This window comes from Mesoplodon densirostris, chromosome 1 (genome assembly GCF_025265405.1).
Source record: "Mesoplodon densirostris isolate mMesDen1 chromosome 1, mMesDen1 primary haplotype, whole genome shotgun sequence".
NCBI lineage: Eukaryota > Metazoa > Chordata > Mammalia > Artiodactyla > Ziphiidae > Mesoplodon > Mesoplodon densirostris.
In genome coordinates, this window is record NC_082661.1 from 107,192,949 (window position 1) to 107,205,313 (window position 12,365).

Below are 12,365 nucleotides of genomic sequence, written 5' to 3' on the forward strand. Positions count from 1 at the left end.
TTGATAAGTATTCCAAGCATTTCCATTAGGGTCTCAAACATGGTGAGATCGATGGATGTCACCCACACAAACAGAAGCGCCTTGTGGGTCGCGGTGACTTTTCAGAGTGCAAGGGGTCCCGAGACCAAAGTGTTTGAGAACCACTGCGTTGGGCTCTGTCCAGAGCCTGAGGACCCGCAGTCTCAACGCGGTGTTCACAGCCGCTTCCCGGCGGTTGTGTTGTTTACTTGAAATACAGGTTAGATCATTTGTTTTTGTTTGCGTTCTATTCTTGTGGATTCTGTTTATTTTTCTCTCTCTTTTTTGGAATGTGTAAAACATTAACATGGTTTCAAAACTCCGAATGCTTCCTCTTAAGCTTTAAAGCTCCCTGGGCGGTTCTTACAAGCCAGACCATCCCACTGTCCTTGTCCTTCCCGGCTCCCAGGCCCTGTGATGAGGGTTCTGGAAATGTTCTCCTGACAGGGAGCAGAGATAAGAATTTGCTGGCATTTTCTTCCGTATGCCAGGCATCCTTGGAGCTCTTCCCCATGGAGGAAAGTTGGGGGGCCCGGGGTCACCTCCTGGCCCTTGGGGAAGGTGGCCTCATGTTTCCGACTCCCCTCGGGGGGACGGTCCAGATGCCCTGGCCACGGTGTGGACAGCATGGCTGCTCCATGCAGCTCTGTACGCGGGAAGAAGGCAGCTGTGTCCGTTGAACCCAGGGCCCCTGCTTCCCCACCCGTCCCCAGCACTCGGACAGACGGACAAATGGACAGATGTCAGGCCTGACCATGGCCCCCACGTCCCACCCTGCCCTGCGGGCAGTGCACGCTGGCGGCCCTGGCCCAGCTCTCTTCCCAGCCGCTGGTTTTGGCACCCCCTCCGGGGAGACACCAGGGAGGGCCTGATGGGAAAGGAGAGAACTGGGGGGAGAGGGGGGGTGGGCGGGAGGAGAAGACAAAGGAAGGGGTGCGGCGAGTGGCCGGCGCCCAAGGGAGGAGTGACCTCAGCTCTGGAGCAGCATCTGCTCGGCGTCAGAGCAGGCGGGCGGCCAGGCCAGCTCCAGCACTGAGGTCCCTTTCTCTCCCTCTCCCCCGCGTCCTATCTGCCGCTTGCTCTCCGGCGGCCGTGGTGGAGGACCTGGGGCCTCATTGGCCGGCTGGGTGCCATCTGCAGCATAAATTGGAGCTCTGGGCTCTTCGGCTGCCCACAGCCTCCGGTCGCTCTTGCTGGGTGAGTACTGCGTGTGCTGGCCCCGGCCCCGTAGCCGCGCTGGCCTCCTGGCACTGCCCCCCCCCAGAAACCCGCAGCACCCCAAGAGGGGCAGCACCCCAAGAGGGAGGCCCATCTAGTCCGGGGCATGGTGACCCTCCTGGTTCCCGGGGTTCCCTCAGATGGCAGCGCCAGAGGTGTGTCCCTCGGGAAAGCCGCAGAGCGCTGAGCTGGCTGTGAGCTCCATGCCAGGTGTAACCGGCCAGGCACCCTGGGTTCCTGTAACCCAACACGGCTTGGCTTTCCAGCCACGGGGTCAGGCCCAGCCGGAGCCTGGAGAGGGAACGTGGAGGGAGGTGCCCGGCGTCCTCAGGGGCCTGTAACCAGGGGCCGTGCGCAGGGCATCGGGGACCAGCGGTGCGGCATGTGGCTCCCCCTTCTCGTAGGTGATGGGACCCCCGAGTCCAGCTACCACCTGGGGTGGAGCCCTCTGGGCCCTCCTCCTGGCCACACTTGGCTGCTCGGCCGGCCAGCCGCTGGGGGGAGAGTCCATGTGCACAGCCCAGCCCCCGGCCAAGTACAGCATCACCTTCACGGGCAAGTGGAGCCAGGCATCCTTCCCCAAGCAGTACCCGATGTTCCGCCCACCCGCGCAGTGGTCATCCCTGCTGGGTGAGTGCAGCCCCTGCCGTCCCGTGCCCGGCCTGGCGGTGACCCCCACTGCTCGGGAGGGGACGGTCACCTGACCGTGGCCCCGCACTTCACAGTGTGGAGGGGACCTCACCCACTTCACTTCAGTGCAAGAGGTACTGGCTGAGTGCCTACTGTGTGCCGGCAGCAGTGTCCTGGGCTTCGGGGACGTGGCGGGGCAGGGTGGCCTGGGTCACAGGAAGGGCCAGCCGGTTGCCCGTCCTACCAGCGAGGTGCCGCGCAGTGTGAGGCCACCTGTGGGACATCCCGCCCGGCCCCACGAGGGGCGGGACGGTGTCCAAGGGTGATGCTCACACCGGTGGGTGGTGCCCAGGGGCAGCGCACAGCCCCGACTACAGCCTGTGGAGGAAGGGCCAGTATGTGAGCAATGGGCTGAGGGACTTCGCGGAGCGCGGCGAGGCCTGGGCACTGATGCGGGAGATGGAAGCTGCCGGGGAGAAGCTGCAGAGCGTGCACAGCGTGTTCTCGGCCCCAGCCGTGCCCAGCGGCACCGGGCAGACGTCCGCGGAGTTTGAGGCCCACTCCAGGCACTCGCTCGTGAGTGGGGCGGCGTGGACGGGGGGCGGGCGGGCAGGAGGGGGGCGCGGGGGCTGCCGCTGAGCCCTCGGCCCCCAGGTGTCCTTCGTGGTCCGCATCGTCCCCAGCCCCGACTGGTTCGTGGGCGTCGACAGCCTGGACCTCTGTGACGGGGGCCGCTGGAGGGAGCAGGTGGCGGTGGACCTCCACCCTTACGATGCGGGGACCAACAGCGGCTTCACCTTCTCATCCCCCAAGTTCGCGACCGTCCCGCAGGACACGGTGACCGAGGTGAGGGGATGGCAGCTCCCGGGCGGCGGCGCTCCCCGGGAGGACAGCCGAGGCCTGGGGGCGGGGCTGGCCCTTCCTGACCAATCTCCGGACCGGGCCCCTCCTCCAGATCACGGCCTCCTCTCCCAGCCACCCCGCGAACTCCTTCTACTACCCGCGGCTTAAGTCCTTGCCTCCCATCGCTACGGTGACCCTGGCGCGGCTCGCGAACAGCCTCAGGGACTTCCCGCCCGCCCCCGGCCTGGGGGGCGGGGGCAACGAGGTCGCCGACAGCCTGCCAGGTGAGCCCAGCTCCCACTCCTCCGTAGCGCCCACGGCCACCCCCCACCCCCGCTTCACACGCGTGATCCTGGGTTGCAGGCGCTCGGGCTGGCGGGCAGCCGCGACATTCACAGCTGGCTGCGTCGGAGAAGAAGCAGCACTTGGGTTTGGGGGTCAGTCGGGACTTGCTCAGACACCACCTGGTCCTGAGCTCCCGCTCCAGCTCTTACCTCTCACCCTTAGAATAACCCTCGAAGGTCAGTGCCCGCCCCAGAGGGAACGCCTGTGAAGTGACACCCGCTGCTTTCACAGAAGCAGCCCCGCCCCCGCGTGCGCCCCGCCCCCAGGGGCCTTGGTCCAGGGCTCAGCCCTGCACCGCCGGCCCGCCCCACGCAGAGCACCCGTCGCCAGGCCACAGAGCTGGGTTGGGTGGCCGCGTGGAGTGTGAGGACGAGTCAAACCGGGAGAGGCCGCTGGTGCTCAGAGGGCGGGGCAGCGCCGTCGGGGCTGCGTGAACCCGCGTCTCTGAGTGGCTTCAAAAGCAGGACAGGAGCATTTGGTTGGGGACGCTGGTTCTGAGAGATTTGGGATTTGGTTCATTCAACTCCAAACTGAAGAGTTAACTCTTGCCCAGCATTTTCAGCTGAAAGCCTTTCACACTTCTACAGCCCAGAAGCGAGTCGGAGAGGCCCCAGGCCCCGCCCGGTGTCCCGCTGACCCCTGTGTGCCCTACCGGCAGCGGGTCGGTGGGGGCGGTGCTGCCCGCGGGGGAGGGGCGAGCGGTGCGCAGGTGCCCGGCGAGCGAGGGGGCCGCGCCCGCAGTGTGGCCAGCCTCCCGAAGGGTCCGCGCCTGGAATAGCAGAGCAGGCGGTGGAGACCCTGCCGGTCTGTGCCCACGTCAGAGAACGTTTCACGACAGGATCTCCGCTCTCCCCCCGCCCCACGCCCCCCCACCCCGGAGAGCGGGGGTCCAGCCGGCATCGGGTTCTCAGGGCAGAAACCTTCACCCAGTCGCTCGGGGGTGGCTTTTCGGGGGTGTGCTTGGTGGCGTCGCATTGGAGGCCGCTGGAAAGCGCGCTGATAAAATCAGGAGTTTCCTGGCCAAGTTCGGAGGCGGTCTCTGGCGAGGACCCCCTTCCTCTCCCGCAGCCCCGCCCCGCTCACCGTCCTCCTTGCGCCCCCAGCTCCGGAGACGCCGCTGGACTGCGAGGTGTCGCTGTGGTCGTCCTGGGGGCTGTGCGCAGGCCCGTGCGGGCGGCCCGGGGCCAAGAGCAGGACGCGCTACGTCCATGCGCGGCCCGCCAACCACGGGGAGCCCTGCCCGACGCTGGAGGAGGAGGCCCCCTGCGTCCCCGACAACTGCGTCTGACGCCAGGGCCTCCGAGTCCCCTGAGCCCGGCCGCCGGCGACCTCCGCGCAGAGACTGGCCCCGGCCCTGCGGCCGCGCTGCACGAGAGCCACACCCCGCCCGTGAAGTACCTCAGACCTGGTCGCCAGGCAGCCGCCCGGGGCCGCTGGGTCACCGGCGCGAGACCAACACCTGCCTCGTCGCGTTCCCATCCCAGCTCTTGAATAAAGACCAGCGTCTCCTGACACCCGGTGCTGTTGTCTGTGTGTCCTGGGCGGGCGCCGGGTGAAGGCGGGGCCGGCAGATGGGCCACCAGACTTCCCTGAGGAGCAGGTGTCACCCAGCGGGGAGGAGCCGGTGGACCACCGCGCACACACACACACACACACACACACACACACGGCACACACACACGGCGCACACAGCACATGGGGAACACAGGACCATTAGTACCGCCCCCCCAGACCTCTGATCATCGAGGCCCCTGGCCTCGCAGGGGGGCCCTGAGGCCTCACTCCTGACCTGCCCTAACCCTTGTCTGAGGTCGGAGTTCACGACCTCGTCCTGCTGGCGTGGATCCCGGCTGGTCCCTCAGGGGACTGCCTGCTCCCTTGACGCCCCCAGACCGCTCTTTCTCCGGCTTGGCCTCCTTAGACGCAGAGCCCACGGCCGCCCACCGCCCAGCGCCACGCCCTCTGCCCGCCTCAGCCTGCTCCGGCCAATTCTCGATTCTCGGCTCTCGGGCCCTTTCTCTCCCACGTGGAGACCCACTCGCCCACCCTCTCCATTCCCTTAGGGTCACCTGTCCCCCTGAAGGTTGCTCTGGGCGGCCCCCTGGGCTCCCCACGGCCTCCGTCCTCGCTCGAGTCAGCACAGGTGACCCTCCGTGTCCCGTCCAAGCAGCTTGCTCAGGCCCTCCCCCAGCTCCACGCACCTGCCGCGAGGTCTCCGTCACCAGTCTCCCCTCTGTGCCCCTTGTCTCTCTGCCCCAGCAGACGTGCTCCCCCTTCCACCGGAGGACACGGATCTCTTGGGCCCGCCCCCGCCGGCTTGCAGACATGCCTGGAAAGGGCTCTCACGTTTCCCGCCAGCGCCTACCCGTCCTCGCAGCTGCCCCCCTCTCCCTGCCGTCCAGGGCCCTTGTCTGCCCATCCCTGAACATGGAAGCCCGTGACTTTGCTCCTGTTCCTTGCCCCGCATGTGCCCTTGACCCCCAGGCCCCCGCCCCAACCCCCCACTGGCCTGTCTCCTCTGATGGCGCCCCTCTCCTCCCTGACAGCCCTCCCCATGAGCTCGACCTCGGACCCCCCCAACCCATCCTCTTCACAACAGATTTCTATCCCCCACGGTCACCTTGACCCTTGACCTCAGGGAGGTAGGAGTGAAAGCAGCCACCCCCAGTCAGGGGTTGGAAGCCCAGTGGAAGCCCTGCTCGACAGACGGCACGTGTGCTAGGAGGGAACTCGTGTGCCCGAGGTTCCCAGCAGACGTGCTCCGTGGACTTATGGGCACAGGGTCTTCGGGCACAGCACTCACCAATGGGGGTGCCAGCCCGCACTCCACCAGGCACCGCACCCGCATCCCGCATACCTGGCTCCCTGCACGTCACTGGAGCACCACCCGGGCCAGATTCCTGGGAGTCCAGGGGCACAGATGTTCCTGCCCCCGGGCAGCAGCTGCCCCGCAGGCACCCAGCAAGTGGCCCTGGGGTGCAGGGCAGGGGCAGGGTGACTTCGAGTGATTGAGAAGCTTGATTTGCTTCATCTATTTGGCAGGAGTCCTGACACTGAGTACCAGACAGAGGAGTCGGCCTTGTTTTGCAGAGGGCAGCCACTGGTGAGCAGTGGTGCAGGAGCCAGACTGCACCCTGAACAGCCCCTCTGACCTCTGAACCCTCTGCCTGGTGTCTGAGGCGCTCGCAGCGGCAGCCCCAGCATGGGAGCCAGCACACAGCCGGCCCTGCGAGAGCACAGCCTCCGGCACAGGGCTCTGCACAGAGAACACGATTCCCAAGCGCACCCCGATGCTCACCGGGGCTTGCGGCCTGAGACCACAGCAAAGGTCTGAAAACCCCAATTAACATCCTGAGGCACTGAGAAGAAATAAGCATAGGTGCTCCCTGCAGACCCCACTGTGGACTCCGGACTCAAAATCACTACCTTGACATGAACTCAAATCAAACCCACCGAACACGGAAAAATGACACCCCTAAATTGGAGGAGACCTCAAGCTCCAAAATCAGACCACAAAGCCATTGACATTGGGATGATCACGTGTGAGATGCAGTGAAGCAGGTCGACTGTGTCATCCACACCTGAGCTCAAAACTCAAGTGTACCACTGAACCGAGCATGTAACACAATTACAGATTTAAACCTGAATCAACGGGCTAAACGCTCTAATCAAATGAGAGACTGTAGGCTGGACTCACAAACCATGTACCATTTATAGGACAGGGGACATCCTGTGAGAATACTGAAAGGCTGGGGAAAGATAGTGGGGGGCACCCCTGGGACACCCATGTCCACCTCCCCCTCCTTCTGGAGCACAGGCTTGGGTGGGGCCTTGGGGGGAGGGTGAGTGTCATCTTTGGGGCCAGAACATCTACTGCCCATGTGGGAGCACAAGTCAACATGGAGGTGCCTTTGCAGAAGCCTCCCAGGCCAGCACCCAGAGGGCAGTGCCCTGGAGAGTGCCCAGGACTTAGAGCGGACTCAGAAACGAGTTTGGTGTGTTCAGGAACGAGGTTTGAAGGAAGCACATGATGAAAGTAAACCTGTAAAGGAATCCTGCACTAGGTGATGCTCAGGCTCTGACGAAGAGGGGCTGGGACGCTGCTGCTGCTGGTGCTAGTGATGTGTGTGTGGCTGTGGTGGTGCTGATGCTGTTTGTGTTGGTGCTGATGGTGCTGGTGGTGCTGGTGGTGCTGGTGTTAGTGGTGGTGCTGGCGCTGATGGTGCTGGTGCTGCTTGTGTTGGTGGTGGTGCTGGTGGTGTTAATGGTGGTGGTGATGGTGTTGGTACTGGTGGTGGTGGTGGAGGTGATGTTGATGGTGGTGGTGGTGGTGGTGATGCAGGTGGTGGTGCTGATGGTACAAGATGCTCTTTCAGGAAGGTGGTTGGGGACGCCCTCCTGACAAGCCCCTCCAAGCAGAGCTCTGAAGGAGGGAGGGAAAGCCTTGCAGAGATATGGCAATGAGTGTCTGGGCAGAAGAACAGCGAGAGGCAGAGGACACAGCCAGGGGGCCTGTGTGGCCGGCACAGAGAGCGGGCGTAGCCCGGTAGGAGGCCAGGGCAGACGGGCTGTGAGCTTCTGCTCCTGGTGAGGTGAAGAGTGGATGGGACGTCACAGGAGGACTTTGAGTAGAGAAATCACTCATCAGTGCATGTTATAAATGGTCATCTGGTCATTTTGAGAGCAGAGTGTAGGGGGGCAAAGGCAGAAAAAGAGAGAGTTAGGGGCCACTGCACTAACCCAGAGAAGAGGGAGGTTTGGGCCGCAAGGATATGGTGGAAGTGGTTGGAAGTTAATGAATTCCAGGCTTACTTTGATGTAAAGGCAATAAAGGTACTCACAGACTGGAGGCTAACAGTACGTCCCCCAGTCGGCTATGTCGGCCCATCCTACCTCAGAGCATTAAGTTCAGGAAGGTCTTGGCCTGGCTGGGTCGGCCCGGGGATGGGGGGGACCAGTGCGGACAGGCTCCCTCCTGAGGCTCCTATGGGTTCTGCAATGCATCACATGTCAAATAGATGAGGGACACTGGGCCAAGCAAAGTGATCCCAGCATCTATGCTAATGCCTGAAGGCCCTTCACACGGGCTAGAATGCGTCTGCTGGGATTTCAGGGGGCTGCTCGTGGGGCCAGACACAGCCAGCAGCCCTCTGTGTGGGTGGCCGGACACAGAGCCAGCCCATTGCAAAGGAGGCAGAAGTGGTCAGAATGTCCACTGCTGGAGAAGGAAGGGGAGATCATGAGAAAGCAAGCAGGTAACAGGGATGGGGTGAGCAGTTGGTGGCACTGGGGGGAGGAAGGCAGAGGGTAGGACGTTGAGAAGTGACAGAAGGGGTCTTCCTGGCAGAGATGGTGGGCTGAAAACTCACATCTAACTCTATTCCCACCCAAACCCCACTGTTTGGATGGCATAACCCAGATGCCTGCCTTGGGTGCTAGGTCTGCTCATACACCCTGAGGAGACTTCTTCCACCACCACTGTACAACTAGACCCCGCACTCTGGATGGAAACACCACTTGAGACACTGCCCTTTTCATAAGAAGTAGGAGAGAACTGTTACCTCCTCGTCCACTTTTACAAATAAGCAAACAAAAAACTGAACGGGGCCTGGAGCAAAGAGGAGCTGGGGTTAAGCCACATTAAGTAAGCACATGAGCAGCGGGGTGAGGGCTCCCTGAGGGCTGTGGCTGAGCTTAGGTCAACGGCAGGATGGGGAAGACAACAAGTCTCCTGCACCAAGTTCAGCCCTCAAGGTCAGCAGCAGCCCCTTGAATAAGGGAAGAGCAGAAATTAATCTCTCTGTAGAAAGCGTTCCCAACTCCCACCAATCAAAACCAAGCAGTGAGTGCAACACAAAAATCACCAATTAAACAAGAAAACAAGTCACTAAAATTGAAGGTCAGCAGAAAAAGACCCAAGATCACAGGTAATGAAATTGTCAGAAATAAAATATAGAACAATGACAACAAAAAATGACCAATCAACACGGGATAATTAGAAACAAACGTAAATCTGGAAAGGAAAAACTGTGCAGAATGACAAGTCCTTAGTGGGTTGAAGAGCTGAGCTAGGCATAGCTGGAGAAAGAATTAGTGAACTGGAAGATATATCACCCAGAATGCAGCACATAGAGACAAAGAGATGGAAATATTCAAAAAGATATGGGATATAAAGTTATAAAATGTTTTAAGTTAAACACTCTGAAGGATATAATAGGGATAATGGAGAAGAGATAATATTTAAAGAAAAAACAGTACAAAAGTTACAGAACTGGCTAAAATAAAAAACACCTTTTAGACCACATGCTTTCATATTTAAGAACCAGTGCTATTCTGTCCAATGGACACAGGAACCAAGAGACGGGGAAGATGGCAGAGTAGGAGGCACCTGTGAGGTGAGACTCCATCTCCCACCCAGACAACAACTGCAGGGGCAGAACCCTCTGATGTAACCATCTGGGAACTCTGGAGTCTGCTGATGGCTTCCAGGGGAAGCCTTGGATGGTAAACTGCAGTTAATTTTGGTCAATTTCAGCTCTTAGCACTGTAGAAGCTACCCACCCCCCCTCCCCCAGACAGAAGGCCCGGGGCCAGGAGGCCATGCACCTGTTTCTGGAGCAGCCTGCTCACAGCCTGTAGGAACTGGTGGGGCAAAAAAGACCCTGTACAGATACTGGGGGCCTCTGCTCTGATCACTGATTGCTGCTTCTGATCACAGACGTGCAGATGAACAGGCCGGCAGCCATTGTTGTTGCACCTCCCCCATTGCAAGACCCTCCCCCTCGAGCTGAAGTGACTTCCAGAGGACTTAAAGGGTTGGCAACCTTCCCCACCCCTTCATTTTTTACTTTTTCTCCCTTTTGGGAACCAAACATTAAAGACAAGGACATTAAAAAAAAACTGCAAATGCAGGGAAAATTATTGATAGAAACTGACCATGCATGCCCAGAAAGGTCTAAGAAGACCTTAGGTTTACACCTTAGGCTGATCCTCAGCACAGAGACAGACTACAACTACAAACAACAACAATAACACCAAACAGTAAACTCTAGGGAAGGGGGATAATCTGATTTCCAGAATTACTACATTATTAGATCCAACTGTCCAGTGTTCAACAAAAAAGAATAATCACAAGGCATACAAATAAATAGGAAAAGTATGGCCTACACAAAGGAAAAAAATAAATCAACAGAAACTGTTCCTGAAAAAAGATCTAATGGCAAACACACTGGACAAAGACTTTAAAACAACTGTCTTAAAGATGTTCAAAGAAGTAAAGGAAGATATGGAGAAAATCAAGAAAACAATGTGTAAACAAAATGGAAATACCAATAAAGAGATGGAAAACCCATAAAGAAACCAAAAAAGAAATTCTGGAGCTGAAAAGAGTAATAACTGAAATTTAAAATCCACCAGAGGGATTCAAAGGCAGATTTTAGCAGGTAGAAGAATCAGTAAACTTAAAGCTAAGACAATGGAAATTATCAAGTTTGAAAAACAGAATGAAAAAGATGAAAGAAGAGTGAACAGAGCCTAAGGGCTGTGCAGGACACCATCAAGCAGAGCAATATACACACTTGGAAGTCCCAGAAGGAGAAGAGAAAGGAAAGGGCAGAGAGAATATCTGAACAAATAATGGCGGAAAACCTCTGAAATTTGATAAAAGACATCAATACAAAAATCCAAAAAGCTCAATGAATTCCAAGTAAAATGAACTCAAAGAGACCCCCACTAATACATATTATAATCAAACTTTCAAAAGACAAAGAATCTTGAGAGCAGCAAGAGAAGCAAACGGCCACATACAAGGGATCCTTAATAAGACTGTCACCGGACTTGCCCTCAGTGACTTTGGGGGCCAGAAGACCAATGTATTAAAAGTGCCAAAAGAAAAAAAAAGCTATCAACCAAGAGTCCAATATCTGGCAAAACTGTCCTTCAAAAGTGAGGGAGAAATTAAGACATTCCCAGAAAAACAAAAGCTGAGGGGGTTCATGACTACTAGACCTGCCCTGCAAGAAATATCCTTCAGGTGAAATGAAAGGACATCAAAGCTGTATGGAGAAATAAAGATCCCAGTAAAGGTAAATATATGAGTAATTATAAAAGCTAGTATCATTATAACAATGGTTTGCAACTGCAATTTTGTTTTCTACATGATTTAAGAGACTAATACATTTAAAGAAAAAAATTATTAGTGTAAAATCTAGTAATACTATAACTTTGGTTTGTAACAACAAATCTTGTTTTCTACATAATAGAAATAAGAAACTAATGCATTTAAAATAATTATGAGTTTATGTTTTGGGGCATACAATGCATAAAAGTGTAATTTTGAGGGACTTCCCTGGCAGTCCAGTGGTTAAGACTCTGTGCTTCCACTGTAGGGGGCACAGGTTTGATCCCTGGTCAGGGAACTTAGATCCTGCATGCTGCATGGCATGGCCAAAAATAATAATAATAAAAATAAAATTTCAGGGGCTTCCCTGGTGGCGCAGTGGTTGAGAGTCCGCCTGCCGATGCAGGGGACACGGGTTCGTGCCCCGGTCCGGGAAGATCCCACATGCTGCGGAGCAGCTGGGCCCGTGAGCCATGGCCGCTGAGCCTGCGCGTCCGGAGCCTGTGCTCTGCAATGGGAGAGGCCACAGCAGTGAGAGGCCCGCGTACCGCAAAAAAATAAAATAAAATAAAATTTCAAAATGTAATTTTGTGACATCAAAAACTGAAAGGGATGGGAAGAGTGCTGTAAAGGAGCAGAGTTTTTGTATGTTTTTGAAGTTAAGCTGGTATAAATTCAAATTAAGAGTGTTATAACTTTAGGATTTAAATGTAATCCCTGTGATAACCACAAAGAAAATAGATATAAAATACACACAAAAAGAAATGAGAAAGGAATGTAAACATTCCTCTACAGAAAAATCAACTAAACACACAAAAAAAGACAGTAATGTAGGAAATCAGGGCCAAAAAAAACCCTCTAAGGCTTATAGAAAACAAACAGCAAAATGACAGTAGTCCCTCCCTATCAGTAATTACTTTACATTTAAATGAATTAATTTTTCTCATCGAAAGATGCAGATTGGCAGAATGGATAAAAACACATGATCCAACTTTATGCTGCCTGCAAGAGACCCACTTTAAATCCAAAGACACAAATAGAGTGAAACTGAAAGGATGGAAAAAGACATTCCTTGCAGAAGACATTCCTTCCTGATTTTCTGCATTACTGTCTTTTCTGTGTGTTTAGTTGATTTTTCTGTTGAGGAGTGTTTACATTCCTTTCTCATTTCTTTTTTTGTGTATTTTAAATC

General features: G+C 56.3%; 1 protein-coding gene across 1 annotated transcript; it reads left to right on the forward strand.

The window, feature by feature from the left end:
- Window positions 1-1,163: 1,163 nt before the first annotated feature.
- On the forward strand, window positions 1,164-4,530 carry SPON2 (spondin 2). The gene is made up of 6 exons (XM_060089604.1): window positions 1,164-1,215; window positions 1,641-1,866; window positions 2,219-2,442; window positions 2,521-2,712; window positions 2,822-2,993; window positions 4,158-4,530. The coding sequence occupies exons 2-6, from the start codon at window positions 1,644-1,646 to the stop codon at window positions 4,340-4,342; spliced, it is 996 nt and encodes a 331-aa protein (XP_059945587.1). The 5' UTR covers window positions 1,164-1,215; window positions 1,641-1,643; the 3' UTR covers window positions 4,343-4,530.
- The last annotated feature ends 7,835 nt before the right edge of the window (window positions 4,531-12,365 follow it).

What these genes read in the sequence shown, in the direction of transcription:
- SPON2 (XM_060089604.1), top strand. Translation starts at nt 1,644, where the DNA reads ATGGGACCCCCGAGTCCAGCTACCACCTGGGGTGGAGCCCTCTGGGCC. An exon ending in GCAGTGGTCATCCCTGCTGG is followed by an intron (nt 1,867 to 2,218) that starts GTGAGTGCAGCC and finishes GGTGGTGCCCAG; the next exon opens with GGGCAGCGCACAGCCCCGAC. An exon ending in GGTCGCCGACAGCCTGCCAG is followed by an intron (nt 2,994 to 4,157) that starts GTGAGCCCAGCT and finishes TTGCGCCCCCAG; the next exon opens with CTCCGGAGACGCCGCTGGAC.